General features: G+C 37.3%; 2 protein-coding genes across 4 annotated transcripts; one reads left to right on the forward strand and one right to left on the reverse strand.

Annotated features, from left to right (window-relative positions):
• Positions 1-1,892: 1,892 nt before the first annotated feature.
• Positions 1,893-5,264, reverse strand: cyb5b (cytochrome b5 type B). 2 transcript variants are annotated; one of them, XM_008337035.3, is made up of 5 exons: positions 4,803-5,264; positions 3,964-4,092; positions 3,499-3,525; positions 3,359-3,387; positions 1,893-3,109 (listed from the first exon to the last, which is right to left on the reverse strand). In XM_008337035.3, exons 1-5 carry the CDS (start codon positions 4,995-4,997, stop codon positions 3,031-3,033), a joined length of 459 nt encoding a protein of 152 aa, XP_008335257.1. In that variant the 5' UTR covers positions 4,998-5,264; the 3' UTR covers positions 1,893-3,030. The 2 variants fall into 2 exon arrangements, with proteins under 2 accessions (XP_008335257.1, XP_008335256.1); XM_008337034.3 differs by having other exon boundaries at positions 1,893-3,112; positions 4,803-5,262.
• A 1,739-nt stretch (positions 5,265-7,003) lies between these two features.
• Positions 7,004-23,776, forward strand: dhx38 (DEAH (Asp-Glu-Ala-His) box polypeptide 38). Of its 2 annotated transcripts, none has more exons than XM_008337036.3 (27): positions 7,004-7,253; positions 7,794-8,110; positions 8,435-8,634; positions 8,858-9,019; positions 9,132-9,294; positions 10,324-10,442; positions 10,528-10,601; positions 10,700-10,855; positions 10,981-11,142; positions 11,271-11,378; positions 11,657-11,775; positions 11,899-12,036; positions 12,144-12,330; positions 12,794-12,979; positions 13,068-13,208; positions 13,299-13,409; positions 13,641-13,757; positions 13,866-13,973; positions 14,316-14,428; positions 14,888-15,096; positions 16,661-16,815; positions 17,626-17,781; positions 18,277-18,411; positions 18,620-18,745; positions 18,835-18,930; positions 20,253-20,374; positions 22,496-23,776. In XM_008337036.3, the coding sequence occupies exons 2-27, from the start codon at positions 7,797-7,799 to the stop codon at positions 22,575-22,577; spliced, it is 3,759 nt and encodes a 1,252-aa protein (XP_008335258.1). In that variant the 5' UTR covers positions 7,004-7,253; positions 7,794-7,796; the 3' UTR covers positions 22,578-23,776. The 2 variants fall into 2 exon arrangements, with proteins under 2 accessions (XP_008335258.1, XP_016886181.1); XM_017030692.2 differs by having other exon boundaries at positions 8,438-8,634.
• Positions 23,777-24,754: the final 978 nt, after the last annotated feature.

The following is a 24,754-nucleotide window of genomic DNA, read 5'->3' on the forward strand; positions in this document are numbered from 1 at the left end:
AGCCAGAAATAAGTGACCAGGCATGAAGAAAGATGCTTATCTGGTGGCTTCATACACTCCCAGAGCAATACGTTATCTAATTACAGTGTGTTGTTCTGCCTCATCATTATTGCTGTCACAACAGGAAGGCGGTGGTAATGATGCCACTTTGTCTTAAAAATACAGAAAGGCTTTTGTTGTAAAATTTTATTTTTTATGCAACGTAAAGTCCACGGCATGAAAAGCAATTACATAAAAATGAAACTATGTTTTGTTGTTTTTTTCTCCATCGTTGCCTTGTGCTTGCTTACGTATGTGGCGTGATTGCATTTGTAGTGTCTCTCTTATGTAATGTATAGACAACCAGTAGATGATAACATGGGCGTGAATGCGTCACTCGGATTAATCGATGTGATTAAGCCTTAATACTTTTATTTCTGTGGTAAAACAGATCCACCGACTAACGTTGGCACAAGTTATGGCTCTAGTGCCATCCAGTGGCCGTGACCAGTATTGCATCGTAAAAAATATCGCAGAATAAAAATTGTTTTGTGGCGCTTTGGTCCAGAGGCAATGTCTTTGTCATTGGTGTGGAACCCCAGGGTTCACCACCTGGGCAAGTTCGAATCGTGGTTGGTACCTTCCAGTGGACTCACCACTTGCAGGAAGGTTCAGGGGGGTTGGTACGGTGCAATGTAATTTGGGTGGCAGCCAAGACTGCTGCCCCCGTGACCCTGTAACAGATAAGCGGATGAAAATGGATGGATGAATGGATGGAAAAACTGTTTTGTGTGGCAAGCGATGGTGCAAATTGTATAGGTTAGATATTGTAAATATTGTGGGTCCTGCAGAGCTGTGTGCTTTTAAGAGCAGTAAATGAAAATGTGTCGTAAGAAGGCATCTGTTTCATACAAAGACAAGATCAAAGGGTGTTGATCTGTGCTTTCGGCAGTTTTTGCAGTCGAGTCCACTTGGTTAGTCACTGTGAGGGCTCTCGTGGAGGCTGCAGATGGAGAAGCTTTTATTTTAGTCGCTGTTTCCTGCTCCACTCCACAGGAGAGAAAAATCGAAGAGAGCAAACATGGAGAAGTGCAGCAAAAATTAATTTGAGCCAATAATGAAAAACAAAGTTTAAAACGACATACATGAAACTGCGTTATTTATCCATCTGCTAAACTTGATCATGTTGCCTAATACCACAAGTGCAGCCATGTTAACTTTCCTCCCTTGTCTTTTACCGGTTAATTCCGACAAATGATTTCCTCATATTATGGAGGTAAACTGTGTTTTAGCCTATAAGCTGGTATAGAATTTCACATCACTTTTCCAATTAAATGAGCAGCACTCGGACTGACTGTCGATTGTTGAACTCATTAATTTTTCAAACGTAAAGCACCTGCAAACAGTGGTGGACATCAGCAAACACAGCTAAATTTGTAATTACTGTCCATGACATTATGTTTGTTGGTGATGGACACACTTGACACATTTACTTAGGAGACTGGGAGCCCTGAGCAACAGCTAAGAAAACACTAGGAAACCTTATGCTGTGGTCAAAGCTCTGGTCAGACATTTGAACCTCATAAAAAACAATAACATCGCAGTTGTTTTTTTGTTTTTTGTACCAAACAAAGATTTCCTATCATTCGCAAAGAAGCCTTGTTTTAAATAGTTATGTTTTCCAATGCTTTAAAATTCCTAACAAATACTTCTTACAAATAAACGTGATTTAATAATAATTAAATTTTTCACTCCAATAGATTTCAGGCTATATCTAAAATCTTTGGTTTTTGTGTTTATTTTACACCAAAATGACCAAAGTGATACATGTAAAGTTTCATATTACTTAATGGGAAATATTTAACTTGACAGTTTGTCATTTATTCTCCTGTTGGAAATGGAAAAGTCACAAGTTGTTTGTATATCTATTTTTATTCAATATTAAATTACTTGCAGCTAAAATAAGTCATTAACCAAATTCACTTAAACATTTGTGAGCATTGCAATAGTGGCATTTTTATACAGCAGCGTATATCACGAATATTATACATGCAAATGTTTAAAATAACCTCAAACAGCCATGTCATTCCTAATCCTAGATATTTAATGATGTTGTCAAAGTAGAAACATGAATGTAAGATGGTTGGATTGAGAGAAGTAGAAACATGTTACATGTGCAGTAACTGACTTGAAAGACACTTCGTACTGTAGGGCCCAACAGTCACCAACAAACACTTGCAAAGCACTTGTTCAGCATGATTCCAATTAGTTAAAAACAGTTGAAAACACTTTGTCCCACAAACCCACATTAAAGATGCACAGAGAAAACAATATGGTGGAAAATCAAATCAAACAAGTGGCAGTGTTAACTGACATATTTACTAAAGAGATAAAATAAATCTTATGTCAGTAATAATATCATACCTCTGCATATAATAGACTAAAATCTATGCATAACTTTACACGAGTAGATACAATCAGAAAAGAGGAGAGTCGAAGGGGATTAAAAAAAAATCACAAAATAAAAATTCTCAAATATTCAAGGCATTCACAATTTACATAATAGCAGATAATTTGCATAAAAAATAAACCCAAACCCAAAAAAGTGAATCAAATAAGATTTAATCCAATTATTCAAATAGATGGCAGTTCCGGCATAGAGACTGTGTTCGTTATTTAAAATTTTACTTCAGTCTTCTGTTTTATAGACGCTAATATCATACTTGAGTAAACAACTGTTATCCACACAGGGGATGAATGCATATGGAATGCAAAGTTTAACATAAAGACACCATTTTGCACCAGTGACATAAACAATGACAATTACACAAACAGAATTGAAGAGTGAATGTCTAATACAACTACTAGCCAACTGCAAACAACACGTGTATGAAAACAGGCAAATATATTTCAATCAAAGTACCAAACCCAAGATTCCTTGTTCTTCTGTTTCATCTGATGCAGACACTATCCACTGACTGGGATGAGGATTTGGTCAAAGGTTTCAAGGCTTTCAACTGAGCACGCTCCAGGGCAAAAATATGCTGGCACTCAGAACGAATAGAAACGATACACGAGACCAACAATGGCTGCAGCAATAGCAGGTATTAACCATGTGGTCCAAAAAGAGCTGCTGGAGAACAAAAAACAAAACACAATAAGAAATCCATTTTGGTAGCTGGGTCCCTGATCTAAAACCTCCATCTTCTAGTATGTTTGGCAATATTATGTGAATTCCACTATATAATAACTAATCACAAGATCCACCTGTTGAGAATTACTGGTCTAGACTGTAAATCACCGATTCGCAACTGCAGGGTCGTAATCTGAATATTGGGCTGTAGGCCTTTGTCAAAACAATAATGCAGCAATGACTAACCTGGTTTCTCCTGATGGTGTATCAGGCACCTGTGGTTGCAAAAGTGTGAAATAAATTAGAAATGAAATCTTTGAGTGGTCTTTTCAGTTTTATTATTGGATTTTAAACAGGTAAGAAACAAACAGACAACTTCAGCTTACCTCCTGTGTTTTCAAATTTCTGTCACACTAAAAAAAAGGAAAAAATAAAATTATTTTCTACTGTCATGGAGGCCAACACTAATGAAAAAGATTAGAAATAAAAAATATAAAAAAAACAAGCAATGGCTTTTTTTCGTTTTAAACATAATAATGAAGATTAAATTACAGTTTCGATCAAGATCAAAATTAACTTCTTGAAATGTAGTATTCAGTACAAATAATCTTAATCTCACCTTTCTAACTTTATACTCAAACTGCTCCACCTTAACTGGCCCTCTGATCTGTTTATTTCTAACCCTGTAAATCCTTTCTGTGTTTTATCCATTGAAAAATAACCACTTAAATTTACAACTCCATGACATCATCTTGTGACTTTAAAGGTCACAAGATGATTGTTGTGCTTCAACTGACCCAGCTTGATCAATTGGCCAAAGTCTAATACATGGAAGAAACCATTTCTCTTACCATGTCAAGTTCTCCAATGTAGAATTGGTTGAGCATCTCCCTTGCATCTGTAGAATGACCAACATCCTCAAAGCTCTCTGTAGCATCTGATCCTGCCTGCTCCAGCAAAACCTCCTCACCCCCTGGATGCTGCAATTATATTTAATGAGGCAAAACTAAATATATTTGCGTACATTTTGTGCATATTCTAGGAATTCAACTAACTTTCCAACCCACTTTAAAGGAAAAAAATAATCTTCCATTTTCCTTAGCTGTTTAAAGAACAAAAGGCCTTGTAATTGTCAATCAATACTGGCTGATACTAGCTGAGACACTTACTACCTTCCGGTATAACCAGTTGTTTTAGAAGAACTTCAATTTAAACAGTTAAAATTTAAATTAGGAAAATAATTCCTCTAAAGCACACATACAAACAAATGACACTACTGAAGGATATGTGTTTAAGGGTGGATACCAACGCTTAAAAGTTCATGTATAGGCCTTTTCACATGTTAATTGTAACAATTATAGGCATTTGAAAGTTAATGCGATTAAACGAGCTAGGTAGTAGAGCACAAGTGAAGAAGAAATTATGTACGTGACGCTGTTTTCATAGCATAACCTATATACGTACTTGAAAACTACTACTTATCTTATTACCGATAAAACCTTACACCTTAGCACCACCTAATTTAATCCCAACCTATCGTTGGATCGAATCTACTACAAGCAAACGTCAACACGCAACATAAGGTACCCTAGCTATTCCAGGAAGTAGTCTTGGTCATAAAAGCAAAACCCTGTGAGATGACAATAAAACACTCATCAGGTTGAATCGTCACAAAGTGACGGCTTCTTACCTCTTCGAGGAAACTTGTGATGTTGTAAACTTTGTCGTGGATGATAACCCATGTGTCTTTACACATATTGTGTACTCTAATTTCTTCTAACGTGTAATACTTTACACCACCTTCTGTCGCCTCACCGTTTACATCATGATTTACAGAGCCCATGTTCGCGTCAAGTGGACAGTCTTTTCTAATTTCTACGCTCATTGTAATAACACGGACAACCCGAGGTTCTAACGAACGCTAATTTCAGTTAGCCACGAATGCACTGTTGAAGTGCGGGTAAACGCGCGGTGTTTTTAAGCTGTGACAACGCTGTTATTACTGTTAGCACCGCCAAAGGCCAGCACAATCAGCTCCTTGGTGTTAAACTATACTATGGTGCTAAAAACAAGTAACAGCGTAACCCTTCGAGCCCCGCAGATCAGCAGACACGTGTAACCAACCAATGTCTTGTGTGTAAATCGGGTTGGTCGTTTTTTTTAGTCGCATTATCATTGGTCACCTGCCGTGTTTGCAACAGCTAGCCAATGACAATGCGACTTATACAGTACTGACCAATCACAGCCCACGACTGATGATCAGCGGAGGGTCAACTGTGCATCATAATAGGTTGTTGTAATTGTATTCATAATTTGGTGGCAAATTCGGTTCATTTTTTCGTTTTATGGACTACGGTTACTTTTCAGTGGTGTTTGCCACACCACAAAATAACCAAGTAATAAAAAAACTAATTCATCAAAGAAAAAAGTTTTTATAAGAGAATGTAATATGGTTAGTTTTGTGATGCATTAGAAAAATAATCAAATGTTTAGAAAATATATTCTATATTATATGAAGTAGAACAACCAGTAAGAGGACGAATAGAATCGGGGTTTTGCCAACACCTTGGGACAAAACTGCTTCCTGATTCAATACGATTTGAATCATTTATCTGAGTGATTCAGGAACCATTAGGCTCTAATGGAAATGTGAGGTCTAATAAAAACCCCTATATTAAAGCCCTTATTTTGTTTTGGTTACCTCATTTTTGGGAAAAAAACAAACAAAAAAACACAGTGAGTGAGGTCAGACAAAATTAATGTTTAACTCATCAAAGTTTATCAACAAGGAGGTGCTGGAAAAAAAAAATTGCTTCATGATAGTAAAACAGAAATAAGCACCAGCCATGTGTCCCTTCAAAGCATGTATGACCGAGCTACTTATATAGCCTTCTCACATGTCAGCTCAGGAGTTTTTTTTTATTTTAAGTTTACTGAGAGATATATCATACCCAATTCATTTTTATTTCAAATGCTATTTTCTTCTATATCATCTTTTGATATAAGTTCTGGGGTTCTTCTTATATACATTTCAGGCCTGTGAAGTAGGTTTTGTACTGAAAAGTCACAGTACCTACTACAAAACCACAGTGTTATGGAGTTGTTTACCAGACTGACTATACCATCCAAGGGGCTTCTTCAGTTCTAACTGGGAAATTCTCGTACCAGTTTAGTTACCTTTGATGTAACTGCTTCCCAAAAATGATTTTTTTTCCTTAATAGTTATAATTTGTAATTTACTTTATTTTTAAAGTTTTAATGTGACTCATTAAAAAAATCCAAAAATTATATCCAAACTATTTAACTAAGTAACACTAAGTCATTCGGATACTTAGTCACTAGTTCTAAAATACTACTTTGCCTGATTAACCATCCAATAAAAGCCCATCCATCATCCATCCATTTTCATCCGCTTATCCGCAGCAGTCGCCACCCAAATCACATTGCACCGTACCAACCCCCCCAAACCTTCTTGCGGGTGGTGAGTCCACTGGAAGGTACCAACCGCCCTAACCGGGATTCGAACTTGCCCAGGAGGTGAACCCTGGGGTTCCACACCAATGACAGAGACATTGCCTCTGGGCCAAAGCGCCACCCAATAAAAGCCAAATAATAATAATAATAATAATAATAATAATAATAATAATAATAATAATAATAATAATAATAATAATAATAATAATAATAATAATAATAATAATAATAATAATAATAATAATAATAATAATAATAATAATAATAATAATAATAATAATAATAATAATAATAATAATAATAATAATAATAATAATAATAATAATAATAATAATAATAATAATAATAATAATAATAATAATAATAATAATAATAATAATACTTCCTACCCTTACCTCCACTTCCTGTACTAGAGGATTGTGGGATTGCAATGGCTGCCATCTTGCCTCCTGTAAACACAACGGAAGCACGTCTAGTATACGAAAGCAGCATTGTAAATGTTTCGTAAGCTCGGTCATTGTTGCAGTATTTTCCGAACGCACACTACATAAAACGACATCAGATGTTTAGCCTATTTAAAGTTTTTATCAAAATATTAGGTCCAAATTCAGCAGACTTTGATTTTCCGCTAACGGAAACTTGGTCAGCGCTAGGAGCTAGGTCTTAGGTACGTATCAGTTTCATTGTCTTTTATATAGACAAATCATTTGAATTGGTGATTATTTGTGTTGGTAACTCGTAACTTCTCACACCCTTACTACTATAAAAACAAATACGAAGCCTTGGTGTCTTAGTTAAGACACCAAGGCTTCGTTGAGCTACACCTCATCGTACACGTCTAGTGTAGGAGATAACTCAGAAAAGTCAAGCTCACGCTATTAATCGTGTTTCCATCAGGAGGTTTACACTGTAACGTTCTGCTAAATTAAACAATAAAGCTACAATAGCCTCAATGGCCAAAAATAACCCCTAAACCTTTCAATCCACATTACCAACTTGCGGTGTGTTGTGCTAAACAGTTGTGTGGTGTTTTTTCTACCGTAAACCGGTAGTTTTGTTCATGGTTAGATTATTCCGTGTACTAGCGTCTTAGTCCAGTCTTGTTTAAAAAAATAATTAGATTAAAATGTCTGAGAAGTAACAACTATTTATACAGGATTACCCTGAGATATTTTGACCTGTTTTACGTGTCATTATTTCCACACAGATAATGGACGATGATTTCTCAATGCACAGGCTGGAAGGGAATGATCCTTCAGCTCAGGTTGGTGGACTTATTGTTAAAAAGAAGAGTGCTGCAGGAGAGGCCCATGTGTTCCGGGCTCCTACCCCCAGAACATCTCTGCTTGGACTGGATTTGCTAGCAGCTCAGAAGAGAAAGGAACGTGAGAGCAGTGTCCAAGCAGATGGTGACAGAAATAGGAAGAAGTCAAAGGTTTCCTCCTACAAAGACTGGGAGGAAGGTAAAAGTGACTCTGGGTCTGATGAAGAAGATGATGACAAGAATGAAACGAAGAAGGAAAGGTAAGTCAGTGCAATGGAATATTTCTTAGAATATGCTTTTTTTAAACACCTATGCAATTAGCCATACAGTCTAAAGAGGGCACATGTGCATTGAGCTAAATGTTATATTTAATGTAATTTTTTGCAGCCTTGGCAGCTTCATACATGTCTTATTGCAGCAAGTAACACTTAAGAGTATACTTTGTTTTTCCATTACAAAAAGTAAAATAATTTGGATAAAGTTGAGCTTTATAGGTTTTTATTTGCATCTTTTTTACATTCTTAGTTGAATTAGAAACTTTTATGCAATGCAAATGTTATATGACTATCTTGGTTTTTTTTTAGCAGCAGAAAGTATCGTGTGACTGGCTCTGAGACGCCATCAAACCCTGGAGGGGTCAGCGAAGAGTTTAGACGCAAAAACCAGCAAAGAGAAAAGGACAGGCGCGATCATGGAGTCTATGCGTCTTCCAAAGAGGACAGAAACAGGGAAAAAGACCGAGAAAGAAGCAAAGATAAGGGCAGAGACCGAAGGAGTGAAAAAGGTAAATAGTAAAATGACAGATCATGTTGTACACAATAACCTTTTTATGTAGCACTTAAATAACTTAAACCATAAATATGAAACTAAGGTCTTTCAATCCCTTAAGATGTTCTCCGATAAACCTAATACAACTTTAATACTGTAATACTTAATGGAGTATGCCCTTTTGATTTCTATAATCCTAAATGATTGTTAAGAGGATATCTTTCCATTGTCTTTGTCAGATGAGCATGAAAATAGCTACAGTCGAGGAAGCAGCAGTAGTCGCTCAGATCGTGGGGAACGAAGTGAAAGGAGTGAGCGTTCTCAGAGAGAAGGGTCATCTGAAAGACTCAGCAGGGGTAATAGAAGAGATGAACCTCTGACACCACAACATCGCCCAAAAGGTAGCTAATAAGTGATCCTTTAATTATTTGTCTGAAATGTTTTGTTAACCTTAAAACAAAACATAGTTGTATATATCAATTTATTGATTGAGCTGCATTATTTTTTAAACAGATGGTTCCACACCTTCGCGCTCAAACTGGGATGAAGACGACAGTGGTTATGCAAGTACAAGACATTCTCAGTGGGAATCTCCGTCTCCATCTCCGTCTGTCAGAGATTCAGATCGCTCAGATCGAAGTCATCGTTCTGGCAGAGAAAGTGAGAGAAGGGAAAGGTAATAATATGGTCGATCTCTTTACTTCCTACTACTGTTTTTTTTTTTACATCGTTTTTAGACAAATACATAACACACAGAACATACATGGCAGCAGTGGTGGTTGGTATGAGCAAGCTGCATATATCCATGAACAGTATAGGGATCACATGTGAATCAGCGAGCAGCTATGGCAGAGGAAAAGGAATAGTACCCCAAAAGCAGTATTAGTCAGGTTGCGGAAGAGTAGAAAGGACGCCATTTAACACTAGAGTGTCCCCTATGGATTGAGTCTCTAATATCATCTGGAAAGCGGTCCAGAAAAGGTCCCCACAGCTTCTTAAAATGCCTCTCATTCCTCTTTAAAACTAACCTCTGGTGCTCCATTGGTAGAACTTTGAATATTTCTCCATACCACTGGGTAACAGTTGGAGGTCTGAGTTTGAGCCACTGAAAAAGAATACATCTCCTGGCTAACCAAAGAAGCTTATATAGGAGTTTTTGCTGTAATTTTGATAGCGGCAGTGCATGTAAGAGCCGACTTCCTGCTTGCATTTAGCACATGGGGGGGATATCTCAGAATAGAAAGTGTTCATAGATTGGGGTTTGCGTTGTAGTCTATTAAGAATCCTATATTGAGACTCCATCAACTTTTTACACAAGAAGGTTTTGCTTATTAATTCCACAGCTCAGAACCACGCCTCCTCCCTATACTCAGTTGCCATATCTTTGTTCCATACACTTAATTTTGTCAATATTATATGGAATGAGGGATTGTAATTTTTTGTAGAAATAGGAAATTATTTTCCTGTTTTAAAAACTGTATACCACTGTAATAAAAAGAGTCAGTATCTGAGACTACTGTCTGGGCTTCCGGAGAAGCTCAACTTAATATGTAATGTCTGACCTGAAGATAGCCAAATATTACTGTTTTTTAAAGCAAATATTTTATTGATCATCATCTTAAGCTTTTTAGAATCATTTTATTTAATTGATTTTAAGAAAAAATGTTTTTCACCATGACATAAGAATTTTCTGCTCTGTTCTCAGGTCAGGCAAAGGACGTTACGCTGATGATACTCCTTTGCCAACACCCTCTTATAAGTACAATGAATGGGCCAATGACAGAAAGCATCTGGGTTCTACACCTCGGTTATCACAAGGAAAAGGTACAATTTTAAAAATGAATGGCAACACTAACAGTAAGTTTGAATACCCTGTGTCTGCTCACAGTTTTAATCTGCTGTTTTTTAGGAAGGAAGGATGGTGAAGGAGGAATTATGTTTGATGATGAGAATGAGAAGGAACGGTGGGAAGAAGACCAGAAGGTCATTGTTAACAGTGACTTGTTTTGACTCAATTAAACTTTTGATCTTTTTAATACAATAGATTTTGACAACTCGGTGTTGGGACTTTTTCTTTTCAGCAAGCAGACAGAGATTGGTACATGATGGATGAAGGCTATGACGAGTTTCATAACCCTTTCACATCCACATCTGATGACTATGTGAAGAAAAGAGAACAGATCCTTCAGAAGCAGACTCAGAAAAGAATATCAGCCCAGAAAAGACAGATCAATGAGGTAGGACCAGTGATTTATTTATTCATTTATTTCAACTTCAGCTTCAACCTCACAACACAGTGTGTTTATTCATGTGTGATCGACATTTAAGCAGCTTTGTTTGTAAATTTGCATTTCCTGTCCAGGATAATGAGCGATGGGAGACCAACCGTATGCTGACCAGTGGTGTGGTGCAGAGGCTGGAGGTAGATGAAGACTTCGAGGAGGACAATGCTGCTAAAGTTCACCTGCTGGTTCACAATCTAGTCCCTCCTTTCCTAGATGGAAGAATTGTTTTCACTAAACAGGTGATCAAAAATATATTTTTTTTGCAGATTTGATTCAGTCAGGGATGCACTTCAGTTTAATTTACTTATATTTTTCCCTAAACCTTGTTTTTGAAGTTTATTTATGTGTTTGTGTTTTCAAACTGCAGCCAGAGCCTATTGTTCCTGTGAAAGATCCCACATCTGACATGGCCATCATCTCTCGAAAAGGCAGCCAGCTAGTCCGTAAACACCGTGAGCAGAAAGAGCGCAAGAAGGTTGGCTGGATTTATTTTTGATAAAATCTTACATCCTGCTGCTAGGTCACTGCTGTTTATCAAAAATCAGTATGTAAGAGTACTGGGTGATATTACTAGTGAGCCTGTACAATTTTCCAAATTGATAGTGATAATACTTAGTTACCGGTACATTGTCCTTGCAAATGTATAATCTTTATTTTATAGTGACCATAAACTGTTAAAGATCTAAAATTCTTTTCTTTTTAAAATTGTTCCACTTTAATGTTTTTATGTGTTTTACTTCATTTTGTTTTTAGGCTCAGCACAAACACTGGGAGTTAGCAGGCACCAAGTTAGGAGATATCATGGGAATCAAGAAAACTGAGGAAGATGACTCTGGAAGTAAAGTAGGCGAGGATGGCAAAGTCGACTACAGGTGACACTAATCACATTTTACATTTACTTCTTGATACCCTGTAGGTGTAATATATACAGTTACCCAGTCAGCACTGTGTCTGGCCAATAATGAGTTATGTTAATGTTTCTTAATTTCCTATAGGGCGGAACAGAAATTTGCTGACCACATGAAGGAGAAATCAGAGGCGAGCAGTGAGTTTGCAAAGAAGAAGAGTATTTTAGAGCAGAGACAGTATCTTCCTATCTTTGCTGTCAGGCAGCAGCTTCTGAACATCATAAGGTATTGATAACCAGACAAAGTTTGCATTAAAACTCAAAAAGACATTCAGCATTCATTTATGTATGAATCAATTTCTGACTTCAGTTCTCTGCGTGTTTAATATGTAGGGACAACAGTATAGTGATCGTCGTTGGGGAGACAGGCAGTGGAAAGACCACCCAGCTTACCCAGTACTTGCACGAGGATGGGTACACCAAGTACGGTATGGTGGGCTGTACTCAGCCTCGCAGAGTGGCAGCCATGAGTGTGGCCAAGAGAGTCAGTGAAGAAATAGGCTCCAACCTCGGAGAGCAGGTGAGGCAGCTTGTTAAAGCTTAAGTAAACATACCACTTCATCAACTGCTTTTTCATCTATTTTAGACTTTCCACATTTAACCTTCCTGACATTTTGATTGAAGGTATTAAGTCTATAAAAGTGTCTTCTAGATTGTCAGAAATGATGCTGGCCTCTGAACATGATTAGAAATTACCACAGTTTTCTTATGTCTTATATTTATGTATTTTTAAAAGCAAATTGAATAGTCTTTTAGCAGGTTTTTGGTAGTTTCATATTTTATAATCTGTCTAATACTACCATCTAGTGGTAATATTTGAATTTTCAGCTGACCCTAGGATTTACATCTATGCCTAAAATGAGAAGGAAATAAGATAAGATACAAACTTATTCTGTTTGTAAAGTATTTTTTCAGTGTTGTACTTAACCTAATTTTGAGTGAAAAAAAATTACAATATATTTAATTCTCTCTAATGCCTTCAGGTGGGTTACGCTATTCGCTTTGAGGACTGTACATCTGAGGAAACGCTCATAAAGTACATGACAGATGGTATCCTGCTCAGGGAGTCACTGAGGGAGTCTGACCTTGACCACTACAGTGCTATTATCATGGACGAGGCTCATGAACGGTCACTGAATACTGACGTACTGTTTGGTTTGCTGCGTGAGGTCAGTACAGACCTAAGTCAATACCTGTTAATCATTGAACTCGGTATGGTATACTTAACTCTGCCAAATTATTATTGTTTCCTTTTAGGTTGTATCTCGACGCACTGATTTGAAACTCATTGTTACATCTGCTACTATGGACTCGGACAAGTTTGCATCATTTTTTGGAAATGTTCCTATATTTCACATTCCTGGAAGAACCTTTCCTGTTGACATCTTGTTCAGCAAGGTATGTTTGTAATCTGTAACTCTTAATTGTCCTTATAGGCGACTGGTACGAATGAGGGTTGACCTAATATTGATGTCTTGTGCCGTTTAGACACCTCAGGAGGACTATGTGGAAGCAGCAGTGAAGCAGTCCCTGCAGATCCATCTTAGTGGCTTAATGGGAGACATCCTCATCTTCATGCCTGGACAGGAGGACATTGAGGTGATGATAATGATTTTTTAAAAATGTTTACTCTGTGTCATCTTGTACAAAAACAAAGATAGATCTAAAAGAAAAGCTGCTACAAAATAAAGGGAGACTTTGGCTTCTATTTATCAACTTACCTAACTAAGCAATCACATTTTGTCACGAAGACATCAATTAATTCTAATTTTTTAAATCATTGTCTGCCGTCATTTAACACAAGATATAAATGTGCCATTTTCACTGCAGGTGACCTCAGATCAGATTGTGGAGAGACTGGGAGACTTAGAGAATGCTCCAGCTCTTGCTGTGCTTCCCATTTACTCTCAGCTGCCATCTGACCTCCAAGCCAAGATCTTCCAGAAGGTTTTCTGTCTTACTCAACCTCACCTACTGTTAATAATGTTTTTGTACTTGCCTAATTTCACACTCATCTCACCTCCTGCTGATTGTCTTTATTTAATTTTGTACCAGGCTCCAGATGGTGTGAGGAAGTGCATTGTTGCCACAAATATTGCTGAGACCTCGCTCACTGTGGATGGTATTATGTTTGTTGTGGATGCAGGATACTGCAAGCTGAAGGTATGCTTCAGGCTCAGGCACATATATTGGTTTTATGTGGGACTGATAATTATAAACTCTTCATACCACATCTGAAAGACGTTTTATTGTTATTTAGCTCATGTGTACATCTAAGTTGTACAGAGGAAAAATGGTTTTGTCTTGCTTTGATGATAAGAGTTAATCACACCTTCTGTTTGTGATTTATGACAAATTCAGCTCTATCTAACCAAAGAAAAATAAAGTTTAAATTAAAAATTAGTTTTTTAAATCCAAATCTAATTAATTTTTTTAACTAATTGAAAACAAATTAAATTATCTAATAAATGTAGATAATATAAAATATTTTATTCCTAATGACAGGTTTTCAATCCTCGTATTGGAATGGACGCACTGCAGGTTTATCCTATCAGCCAGGCTAATGCCAACCAGCGATCAGGCAGAGCGGGTCGTACAGGTCCAGGACAGTGTTACAGGTAAGAGTCGTTTCCTTTATACATTACTTTGGAAAAAAGCAGCATGCTGATAAATGTAAATGTTTTTTGGTCGTGAAACCCACTTGTCCAAATTTTATAAATCTGATTATTTTATTTTATAACTATTTGATGTTATGTGTGTTGTCTGTAGTGTGCGCTTGTTGTCACTGTGATGTTTTGTGCTGAAGCTTTCTTGGCCAGGTCTCTCTTACAAAAGGATTTATATCATAACGAGACTAAACCTGGTTATTTAAAGGAATATTAACAACAACAATAAAAAACATTTATTGTAATACCAATATGATAACAACCTATTTTATATATGTCTGTTACATTAGGTGTAATTTTGTCTACATACAAAGAAATTACACTAATATAAACAGATTTTTATTGTGAAAATATATGGTTTTTAATACAAAGATATTTTGTTTTTTTTAACCATTGATTTTCTCTGTCCAGGCTGTATACACAGAGTGCTTATAAGAATGAAATGCTGACCACCACCATACCTGAGATTCAGAGGACAAACCTGGCGAATGTAGTTCTGCTGTTGAAATCTCTGGGCGTTCAGGATCTGCTTCTTTTTCACTTCATGGATCCACCACCTGAGGACAACATGCTCAACTCCATGTACCAGCTGTGGATTTTGGGGGCCCTGGATAACACTGGTGAGTGGTGAACAGGAATTCTGCTCTATATTTTAGCTGTTATTCAACCCTGACTGATGCAGTAAGAAGCTCCTGATTTGTTTTTAAATTATACTAAAAGGTAAATGTTAAAATAAATAAATAAATGAAATCCTAATATCCATGTAGAGATTGATGATCAGACAGTTAAATCTTTGGCTAAATAAAATCATAAATAGTCTAAAGCAGTGTTGACACAGTCATCAGGTTTATGTGTAAACTCTCTCACATTTAAGAGAGGGTACGTTCAAATGCCATATAATTCTTATCTTATTGTTATTATTATTTTATTATCTTGCTTTTTAATTTTATCTTTTTGCATTTCATTTTAAACATTTTTGTTTTTCTACTCAAAGATGTCACAAAATGTACACAATCTGTTTGAAAAAACAAAACAAAATGCCAACACTTGATGATCACAACTAGTTTTTATTGTTTTGCTTTTTTATAAAAACATTTTATCTAGGGAAGCAATGAATATTTAGCCACTGAAAATGTTTGGCTGAAAATGGCCCAAAAGTGCATTTTCGGCCAAAAGATCACCAAAACAAAACAATCGAAACAGGAAGTTATGATGACGTAAGCAAAAACCTGCGGCGAGCGTGGCCCTCGTTGTGCAAAAGCTAGTCTTTGCTGCATACAGCACAGACCAGGAGCTCCCCGTGACATTCAGTTCACACTAGTGGGTCTTAATAGAGAACATTCTTTCTCTTCTTGGCCCATTTGAGCAGCTAACTAAAGAGATCAGCTTCTCTGATGCATTTGTAGCAGATGTTATTCCTTTAATCGCAGCACTAGAGGGTCTTCTAAGCAAAGAGGTTGAGACAATGAAAAGTACATCATAGAGTCTGTCAGGACATTTTTCACTGAGATCTATTTTGGCCAAGAATTTTAATTTCGGTGCATTACTAATTTTTTCCAAGCAACTGTTACTTGGGTTGGAAGGACGCATAACACAGCAAGAAGCACAACTTGCAACTTGTACTACAGTAAAGTACCATTGTCGACTAATCAACAGGCCTTTGAGAAAATACTTGAATTAGATGCTGCGTTCACCTTTCAGTAGTCTGAGCTGCTGCAGCTAGGTACAGAAGTTGGCCTGAAGGAAGTAGTTTTCAGGTTTAGCCAGTGGAGTAATTGCTCTGTAACTGATCCCACCTTTGATTTGACTACTCTGGTCTCATTTCGGTTTCATCCTCAGTCAGATTCCACAGGATTTAGGGATTTGAGGATAAGAGGGGACTTCTGATGATTCCCTGTATGCTGTGTTAACAGAAGATTATCTCTGATTACGGCTCACCTGCCCAAACTGACTCCTTTAGTGGCGCTGCTCCTCCTCTGTGTAAGCTTCTTAGGCTCATGTCATCTAATCATTGAAATCAGCACTGGGAAGAGTTGAAGCTGGTTCTGTCCCCCTACTCTACATGTGTCCTCAACTGTCAGCAGTTTATCCTCTTCTCTTACTAATAGACATTGCTTTATACATTTTCCCATGATTCCTTGCAAGGACTGACTTTATAATTCTGGTTTCCTTTTGGTTTTCCAGGGGCTTTGACACCAACAGGGCGTCTGATGGTGGAGTTTCCTCTTGACCCCGCCCTTTCCAAGATGCTGATCGTGTCGTGTGACATGGGCTGCAGTGCTGATATCCTCATCATTGTTTCCATGTTGTCTGTGCCTGCAATCTTCTACAGACCTAAGGTACCTTATATGTCACACAAGACTTCATGACTAAAAAAAGACAGGTTGAGTCAATAAACACTAAAAAAACATTTAACCTGAAAAAAATGAGAGATTGGTCAATGTTTATACTAAATTTAAATGAAAAATTACATGTAAAGCAGGATAAAAGTCATACAGTGAGCCAGCATTTTGGCAGAGGCGAGAAGAAAATACTAGAATACAGTGGTCCCTCGTTTATCGCGGTAGATAGGTTCCAAGGCCTGCCACGAGAACTGAATTTCCACGAAATGATGATGAGGAAGGTGATGATGACTTTTACTGCACAGCCGATGATTGATTTTACGTCTCTTTAGAGGGTGGTGCCATTCCTTGGGGCACTTCTTCTACGGTTTCCGAAGGTGTATTTGTAGTAGTAGCAGGAACTGGCTCTTTTTTGCGAGCCTGCCCAACACTATGATCGACAGTTGCTTCCGCTGCTTCTTTTTCCAGTCGAAGAGTAGCTTGTATGCAGTCATGATGTCGTCGATTTTGTTGCAAAATTGGACCGACGACATATCGTCGTCCCATTCTTGTGACATCTCTTGCAGATCCAAATCTGGGATACAGTATATTTTATATATACAGTTTCAAAAACCTGCGAAGTCATGACTACTGTACTAGAAAATAGGAGAAAATACATCCATCACAATACTCTTGTCCATGAACTTACATCACAAATCCTTTTACCATTTGTATGGCATTTCTATTAGTAACTAATAGTCACTAAACCACAGTTACATACATTGTTTTAACCTTTTCTGTGTACCTGTGTCCCCCATGGCCTAACAGGGTCGTGAAGAAGAGAGTGACCAGGTGAGGGAGAAGTTTTCAGTCCCAGAGAGTGACCACCTCACCTACCTCAACGTCTACATGCAGTGGAAGAACAACAATTACTCAAGCATTTGGTGCAATGAGCACTTCATTCACACCAAAGCTATGCGAAAGGTCAGGGCCTTTAAAACCATGCATTACATTTTCACCTTTAAATGCAAACCAAGTAAATTTGTTTTACAAAGGATAAAGAAACTGTTTCTTGTAGCAACTGAACAAGTTAATTTTTTTGTTACTGTTGTCTTTAACACACTCTAAGAAGTTTCAAGACAGCCAAAGAATAAAATAATAAAAGTCATTTATGTAACATCCTTGTTATTAGCAGTTTAAGTGTTAACATGTTGTGGTGGTAGGGTACAGTGTTACCGTCTTTGCAGGCAAGGATTAATAAATGACAACAAAATATATTTGTACCTGACCTCTTTATGTTATTTAAGCTTGTGCTATTAATTAGTGAGAAAATACATTATTTTTCTAATGCTACTATAACTTAGTCATTTGGTGTAACCAAATCACTGCTGTTCGAATTCTGTTGTACTTGCGATCTCTGGCCTCCGTAATTTTTTTTCCTTTTTTCACATCTGACTTTGACTGTTCTCTTGCTGTCAGGTACGTGAAGTGCGCTCCCAGTTAAAAGACATCATGGTGCAGCAGAGGATGAACCTGGCGTCTTGTGGTTCAGACTGGGACATCATCAGAAAGTGCATATGTGCAGCATACTTTCATCAAGCCGCCAAGCTCAAGGTAATTTCTCTTTCTCAGGTTTAGCTATTGTGTCAGATTGATATCTGTGTAAAGAATTCCCCTGCTTTTTTAGACAATTTGCTGGTTTGACATTAAGCTCAGACGACTTGATTTATCCGGGCTAATTACACTATAAATGTGTATTGTTTTGCTAATCACAACTTCCAAGTTGGATATTTATTAAATTTCTACATGTGATTTCTGCCAGGGTATCGGTGAATATGTGAACGTGAGGACAGGCATGCCGTGTCACCTCCACCCCACCAGCTCACTGTTTGGTATGGGCTACACACCCGACTACATCATCTACCACGAGCTGGTCATGACCACCAAGGTACCTGTGTACTACAGCACTTCATCTGCATTAAAGAAAGGTTTGGATACTATTTGTTGTTGATTGTCAACATCTGCTTTGTGTTGTAGGAGTACATGCAGTGTGTGACTGCAGTAGATGGAGAGTGGCTGGCAGAACTGGGACCCATGTTTTATAGCATCAAACATGCAGGAAGAAGTAGACAGGTAAGAGAACACTGAGAATATACTGTAACATAAATATAAACTGTTCATTAATTAATCTTTAAGAGTAGGTAAGTCACCTGAGTGAATACACTTAGAGATGTGATTTAGAAACATATAGCTTTACAAACAAAACAGAATTTCTTACTCGTTTCATACAAGAGTCTTTCAACTACCAGTTGTTTGTGGTACTTTGTTACAATAGTTTAATCAGAGGTGTCCACACTTTTTTTGGCTTGAGAGCTACTATTCAAATGACCAGGCTTAAGTCATCTACCTACTGTAAAAACATTAAATATATATTCACTCATATATACTGAACATACTTTATATATAAATCACAGAGGTGTGGACTCGAGCCACATGACTTCGACTCAAGTCAAATTTGATGACATGGTTCTGGACGTGACAATGAGTTGCTACTTTCCTGTTGCTGTATAGACACTTGAAATGAAAGAATGAATGAATGCCACATTTTGTGTCCGCATCCCAACCACCCAGGATGCCACAGTTTATTATTACATTACATTTAGCAGACACTTTTATACTAAGCGACTTAAAAGTTTATCTACATATAAAGACACAAGCTTAAAAAAATGTATAATATATTAAAAATAGTTGTGCTGTTTTAGCTTGTCAGACAAACTTTTCACACAGGAAAACAAAGTTATACTGAGCGTTGTTCTCACTCTCCAGCAAGTTGAAGCGGTTATAGTCATCATGGTAACGGGGTCCATAACTGAGATAACTGGGGGATGCGGCCACAAGTCTGTTGCCATCGAGGCAGTACAGTGCTTGGAGACTATATGATTATCATAATGCAGTTCTCAATTTTATCCCATCATGCCCTCCTAGGGGACAGAAATATTTTCAGGCCCCCATCTTAATTGAAATACCATTTAGAACCGGATTATGTATGAATATTTTTTTATCTGTACAAACCACTGTATGAGTTGCTGCCACCTAGTGACTGGAGGCTTGTTTATTGTTCAAGCCTTACAGCAGCGGCCCACTTCTGTCCAACCTACCATATTCCATTGGAAGCCTCTCACTTATGACTCTTGTCTCTATGTGTCCACAAAGGACACCTTGTTACCGTGCAGAAAATACAAAGAAATCATACAACACATTTTTACTTGGCAACATTTTATCTGACTGCATTTTAGAAGGCGTCCCAACTTTAGCCAGTCATTCAGACCAGTGAAACGAGGTTTGTGGTTCTTGGATGGCAATGAAAAAAAACATCTAGTTTTTTTTACCACTCCCTCTCCTTTGAGGGAAGTGTTTCAGTGTCAGTATGTGCTCATCTGCTATCTGTCTTCTAGGAGAATCGGCGGCGCGCCAAAGAGGAGCTCACCAACATGGAGGAGGAAATGGCTATGGCTCAGGAGCAGCTGAAATCACGTCGGGAGGAGCAGGACAGGAAGAGCAATGTTGGCAGCGTAAGGTGAGTTCGGTGACCATTCCTCTTCCAACCCTGACCTTGTCTGACTTAATCTCCCATGGTCTTCATTTTCCATACGTTGTGAGGGTAGAAATGTTAAATTTATCCAGCTCACTGCTGATCCATACCTTCTCCTCTCACCCCTCCTCTATTTCCACAGTTTTTTCTTCACCTACTCTCTCCCTCTTTGTGATGAGCTTTTCTCACCTCTGGTCCCTCCAGACGAGACAAAAAGAAATAATATTGACTCCTGGCTGACCCCCATTACTGCAGCAATTTAAATTGTGCCAGAGCAGAGCGTAGAAAGGAGGGGCAAGTTAATTTTCAAATTAGACCAAAAAAATTAATTTCACACCCAGCACCATCTTCACATGGAGTAATGATGTTGTAAAGACCCATTTCTAAAAGAACTTTTGTAGTTAATTAATCAGCAGGTTTATTGGTCCTGAATTTGTCTGACGGTGTCTGGGAAAGATCTGTTGAAAATAATAGTATTACCCCAGTGTGATTATGATTTGGGATTCAGGCGGAGGAAGTGGAATGTGTGATAATGAACGCTGAAGACTCTCCTGGGCACTGAGCTTTCTTTGTCCTGTGGTTCACCTCACAGGCATAACACTCTACAAGTTAGGTTTGAAATATTTTCTTGGCGACGCCTTCATGTGCCACCTGCTTATCGCCTGCTTCTGTGCCCAGCAGCTCAGATCAGTAGTGTGAATTAGTAAATGGTTCACACAGTCTGTTTGTATAAATGTTAAAAAAAAAAGTTAAATCAGTTGTTACTTTCACATTTTCTGGCTGTATGATGTGCAAACCAGACATAATTTCAGTAGATTTACTGTGAGCTTCAGTAAAGGGTTTTAATATTTATCATCTAGGGACATTGTATAGAACAGTAATATTTAATGTAGTAACATTCTTAAAGGTACAATGTGTAGCACCTCCTAGTAGTTAAGTTATACCACAACATATTGGCATTGTGTTTCCATACAATAAAGTAAACCAGCATGGTGTGGATACGTTTCATCTATTTTGACTGCTGGCTTTACATGCATATTGAGTTAAAACTATTCCTTTACCCCAGGGATGTCAAACTCAAATTCACAGTGGGCTGAAGTCTGGGACCAAACTTTTATTGAAAATTTATTGAAAAATTGACAGTAAATTCTCATGTTTTCCCATCTCTCCAGATCTGTAGTGTAGAATTTTTTTAACTTTAGTTTTGCGTAAACATTGAATCTGGAACAACAAGGTTAATATTATAAACACATGAAAAATTAAATTTGAAATAAAACACACATCAGTGGTATTTGTTTCTATGCATTTCCAGTTCCTTTTTAATGTAAATCTTTTTTTACAGACCAACAACAAAAAAACAAATGTATGTGCTATAAAATAACGCATACACCGGATTTACTACAAATCCTGCCAGTACATAGGAGCTGTATACTGGTGGGCCAACTCTAGTACACATTTGATATGATCTCACAGGCCAAATATATTTACACTGCGGGACAGATTTGACCCCTGGGCCTGAGTTTGTGTATGTGTGTTCTACACAGTTTGAAGATATAGTTGAAGTAGTATAGTATAATTTAGAGATGATATATTTTAAAAATGTTTGTGGGTTTAGAAGATGAATTGAACCTACTGATATTCCTACAAAATAATTTAGTTTAGTTTTTTCTTATTCAAATTCCTGCAGTAATTAGTGTAAAACCTTCCCAAAAACTATTAATGTTTTTAATCAAGTTGTATGATTATCTTTTATAAACCAATAAAAGACTGTGTACAAAGGGATGTTAAGAGTGACAGAAAGAGGTTATGGCCTCATGGCAGTAATTGCTGCACGTGCGTGTGTTTCACTGTGTGTTTGTGTGAAGAAGATGGGGTTTGGGGAACTGTGGGCATTGCGAGTGCGTCACCCAGCTGTAATTAAAGATGATAGATTGTACTGTCAGCAGCGTCAGGCTCTACCGCCCAACCCTTAACAAAGAAACCGTTCTGTCTTTTCAATCTTCTCCAGCTCCACTACCTTCATCTTCTAATTCATCTGCCCCTCATCCCATTCCTGTCTTACATGAGAATTTTAAATTCCTAAATATTTTTATTGTTCTCACACAGGGCAGTGAAGATCTGCACACCAGGAAGAAGAGAAGAAGCCCCAATGACACCCAGACGGACCCCTGCACGCTTCGGATTATAAAACAACAACTCTCTTCAACATCAAGCCCTGAATAACTGTCATCATCAAGAGTCGGACCACAGCAAAGTTAGTAAAACAGAATTTTCACCAACCAACCACTCACCCTTGCTGCAGAGCGACCACAGACAACTGCAGTACCTGTACTGAGCACTAGAGTGAGAACTTGTATAAGGCACCAGACTCAAGATTGAGCCTGGATTGAGTAGAGTGTGCAGCCATGCTCCTCCTTTAAATTAATTGTACATACAAGAAAGAACAAATACATTTCTGTATTGTTTCTTTTTCATAAACAGCATGTACATGTGATCAATACTGGCACAAAATGTTAAATAGGAATCGCTACTGTTATTTTAGCAAAAATACACCTATTCATTTTACATATAATCTTACAGCCCTGTCTATCAAGAAATTAAAGGTATAAACATGATTTTGTTTTTACACGTTTGTACATAAATATTCACAAACAACAGTCATGCACATGTTTTTTTTCTCGTAATATCTTTATGTTAACTATGTGATAAAACACTTGTTAGTGTGACCACATGAACCTGACAACCATGTAAATGACAAAATTAAATATTTGTCGTCAACCAATGAGAACATGATGCTAGTCTGTCAATAGAGTGAAGTTTGGATAGTGGCCATTGGCAACCTTCAACATACAGTAACAACTAGTAATGTTTAGTCTTTTTTTTACTATGTTTTGTATGAGAGCTTAAGTGAAAACTATTTTTGATCAGTTGTAGTCAAAAAAATTATCATTTTAGAAATAAAATCTAATTTATTCATGTGAAATAAAAACATATTTTCAAAGTGAAATTGTTGTGTACTGTTGCACATTTATTTCATTTTCTTGTAATCGTGCAATCCACCTAAATAAGCAAATAGAAAATGCAACTACAATGCACGTTTTGCGACGATCTAAATAACCCAAAGTGCAATAGTTGTCAAAGTTTCCACTGTAACAATTGGAAACGTAATGTAGCAAACGGCAGAAATACAAACCTCTACCAGACCACAGCGTTTCCCAGCATCAACACACTGCCAACTGTTCAAAAATAGTTTTTGATTTTCTTTCAAATTGATGTATTTCATTCGTATCATTATCTGGATCTCAAAGTTATTTTTATAGCCCTTAACCAGCCATAACTTCTGGTATAATTTCTGTTTTGTCTCTACAATAAATTGCTCTCAGCTCATGATGTAGTACTTTTCCAGTTTTCATGACTTCTCAAACTGCTTTACTTTGCACTTTTTGTCTATTCAGGCATTTATACTATGCATCTATCTAGAGTGCTTTTTATTATATCCCCCATATATCATATACCTATACACACACTCTTGGCACACTGACAGGCGGTAGCAATTTGGGGCTGTCAGAAAATGAACCTCTGACCTTCCCGTTTGAAGACAACCTCTTCTACCCACTAAGTCAAATCCAAACGATGCAGTAATTAGTAATTTTATACCCGTGCATGCAGAGGCTGCTGCCCCCAGAATGCACAAAAGGTGAAGTCATATTTGTTATACAAGGTGCCAGTTGTGTAACGTCTATCTAGAAGTTACTGAACTCAAAATCTTCACAGCTGTGAATTCATTCACTCCATTTAAATTGCATCCTTTCTATGATAATAAATTCAAAGGAACACTACCAGAAATTCCCTTACTGTTTGTTAACACAGTGCATGTAGTGCTTGCTCCCTCCACAGCAGGGGTCACTATTATCAAAGTTTGAATGTCACATCCCTTTATTCAAGTGTAAATATAGTTAATCTTTAATTTAAGTTAATTATATCTGTCACAGGAAACAGGCACAAAAGTTATTACTTATAAACTAAACTAAAATTAAAACGTTAAAGGTTTTCTTCAAATATTTGTGTACAAATTGATTTAATTAAAATAGTTTTTGTTAATTTTCTCCCAACAGTGAGCTACATAACGGAAATTCTAGGAAAATTGTTCTCATTATCAGCTTCACAACCGTGACCTCAGCTCAACTAATTAGACTTAGGTAAAAGCTTGTGTCCTCTCTCCTCCATCATTGAGGCTCTCGCATTTACAGATGTTCTACATCTACATGGACCTTGCTGAAGCTTTCAAAGCCATCAGCTGTGAAGATGTTAATGTGCTCCGGATGAATGGTACGGCCTCATGTGGGTGGATCTCAGGTAAGCTAC

Source organism: Cynoglossus semilaevis, unplaced genomic scaffold (assembly GCF_000523025.1).
Source record: "Cynoglossus semilaevis isolate Cse_v1.0 unplaced genomic scaffold, Cse_v1.0 scaffold1102, whole genome shotgun sequence".
Taxonomy (NCBI): Eukaryota; Metazoa; Chordata; class Actinopteri; order Pleuronectiformes; family Cynoglossidae; genus Cynoglossus; species Cynoglossus semilaevis.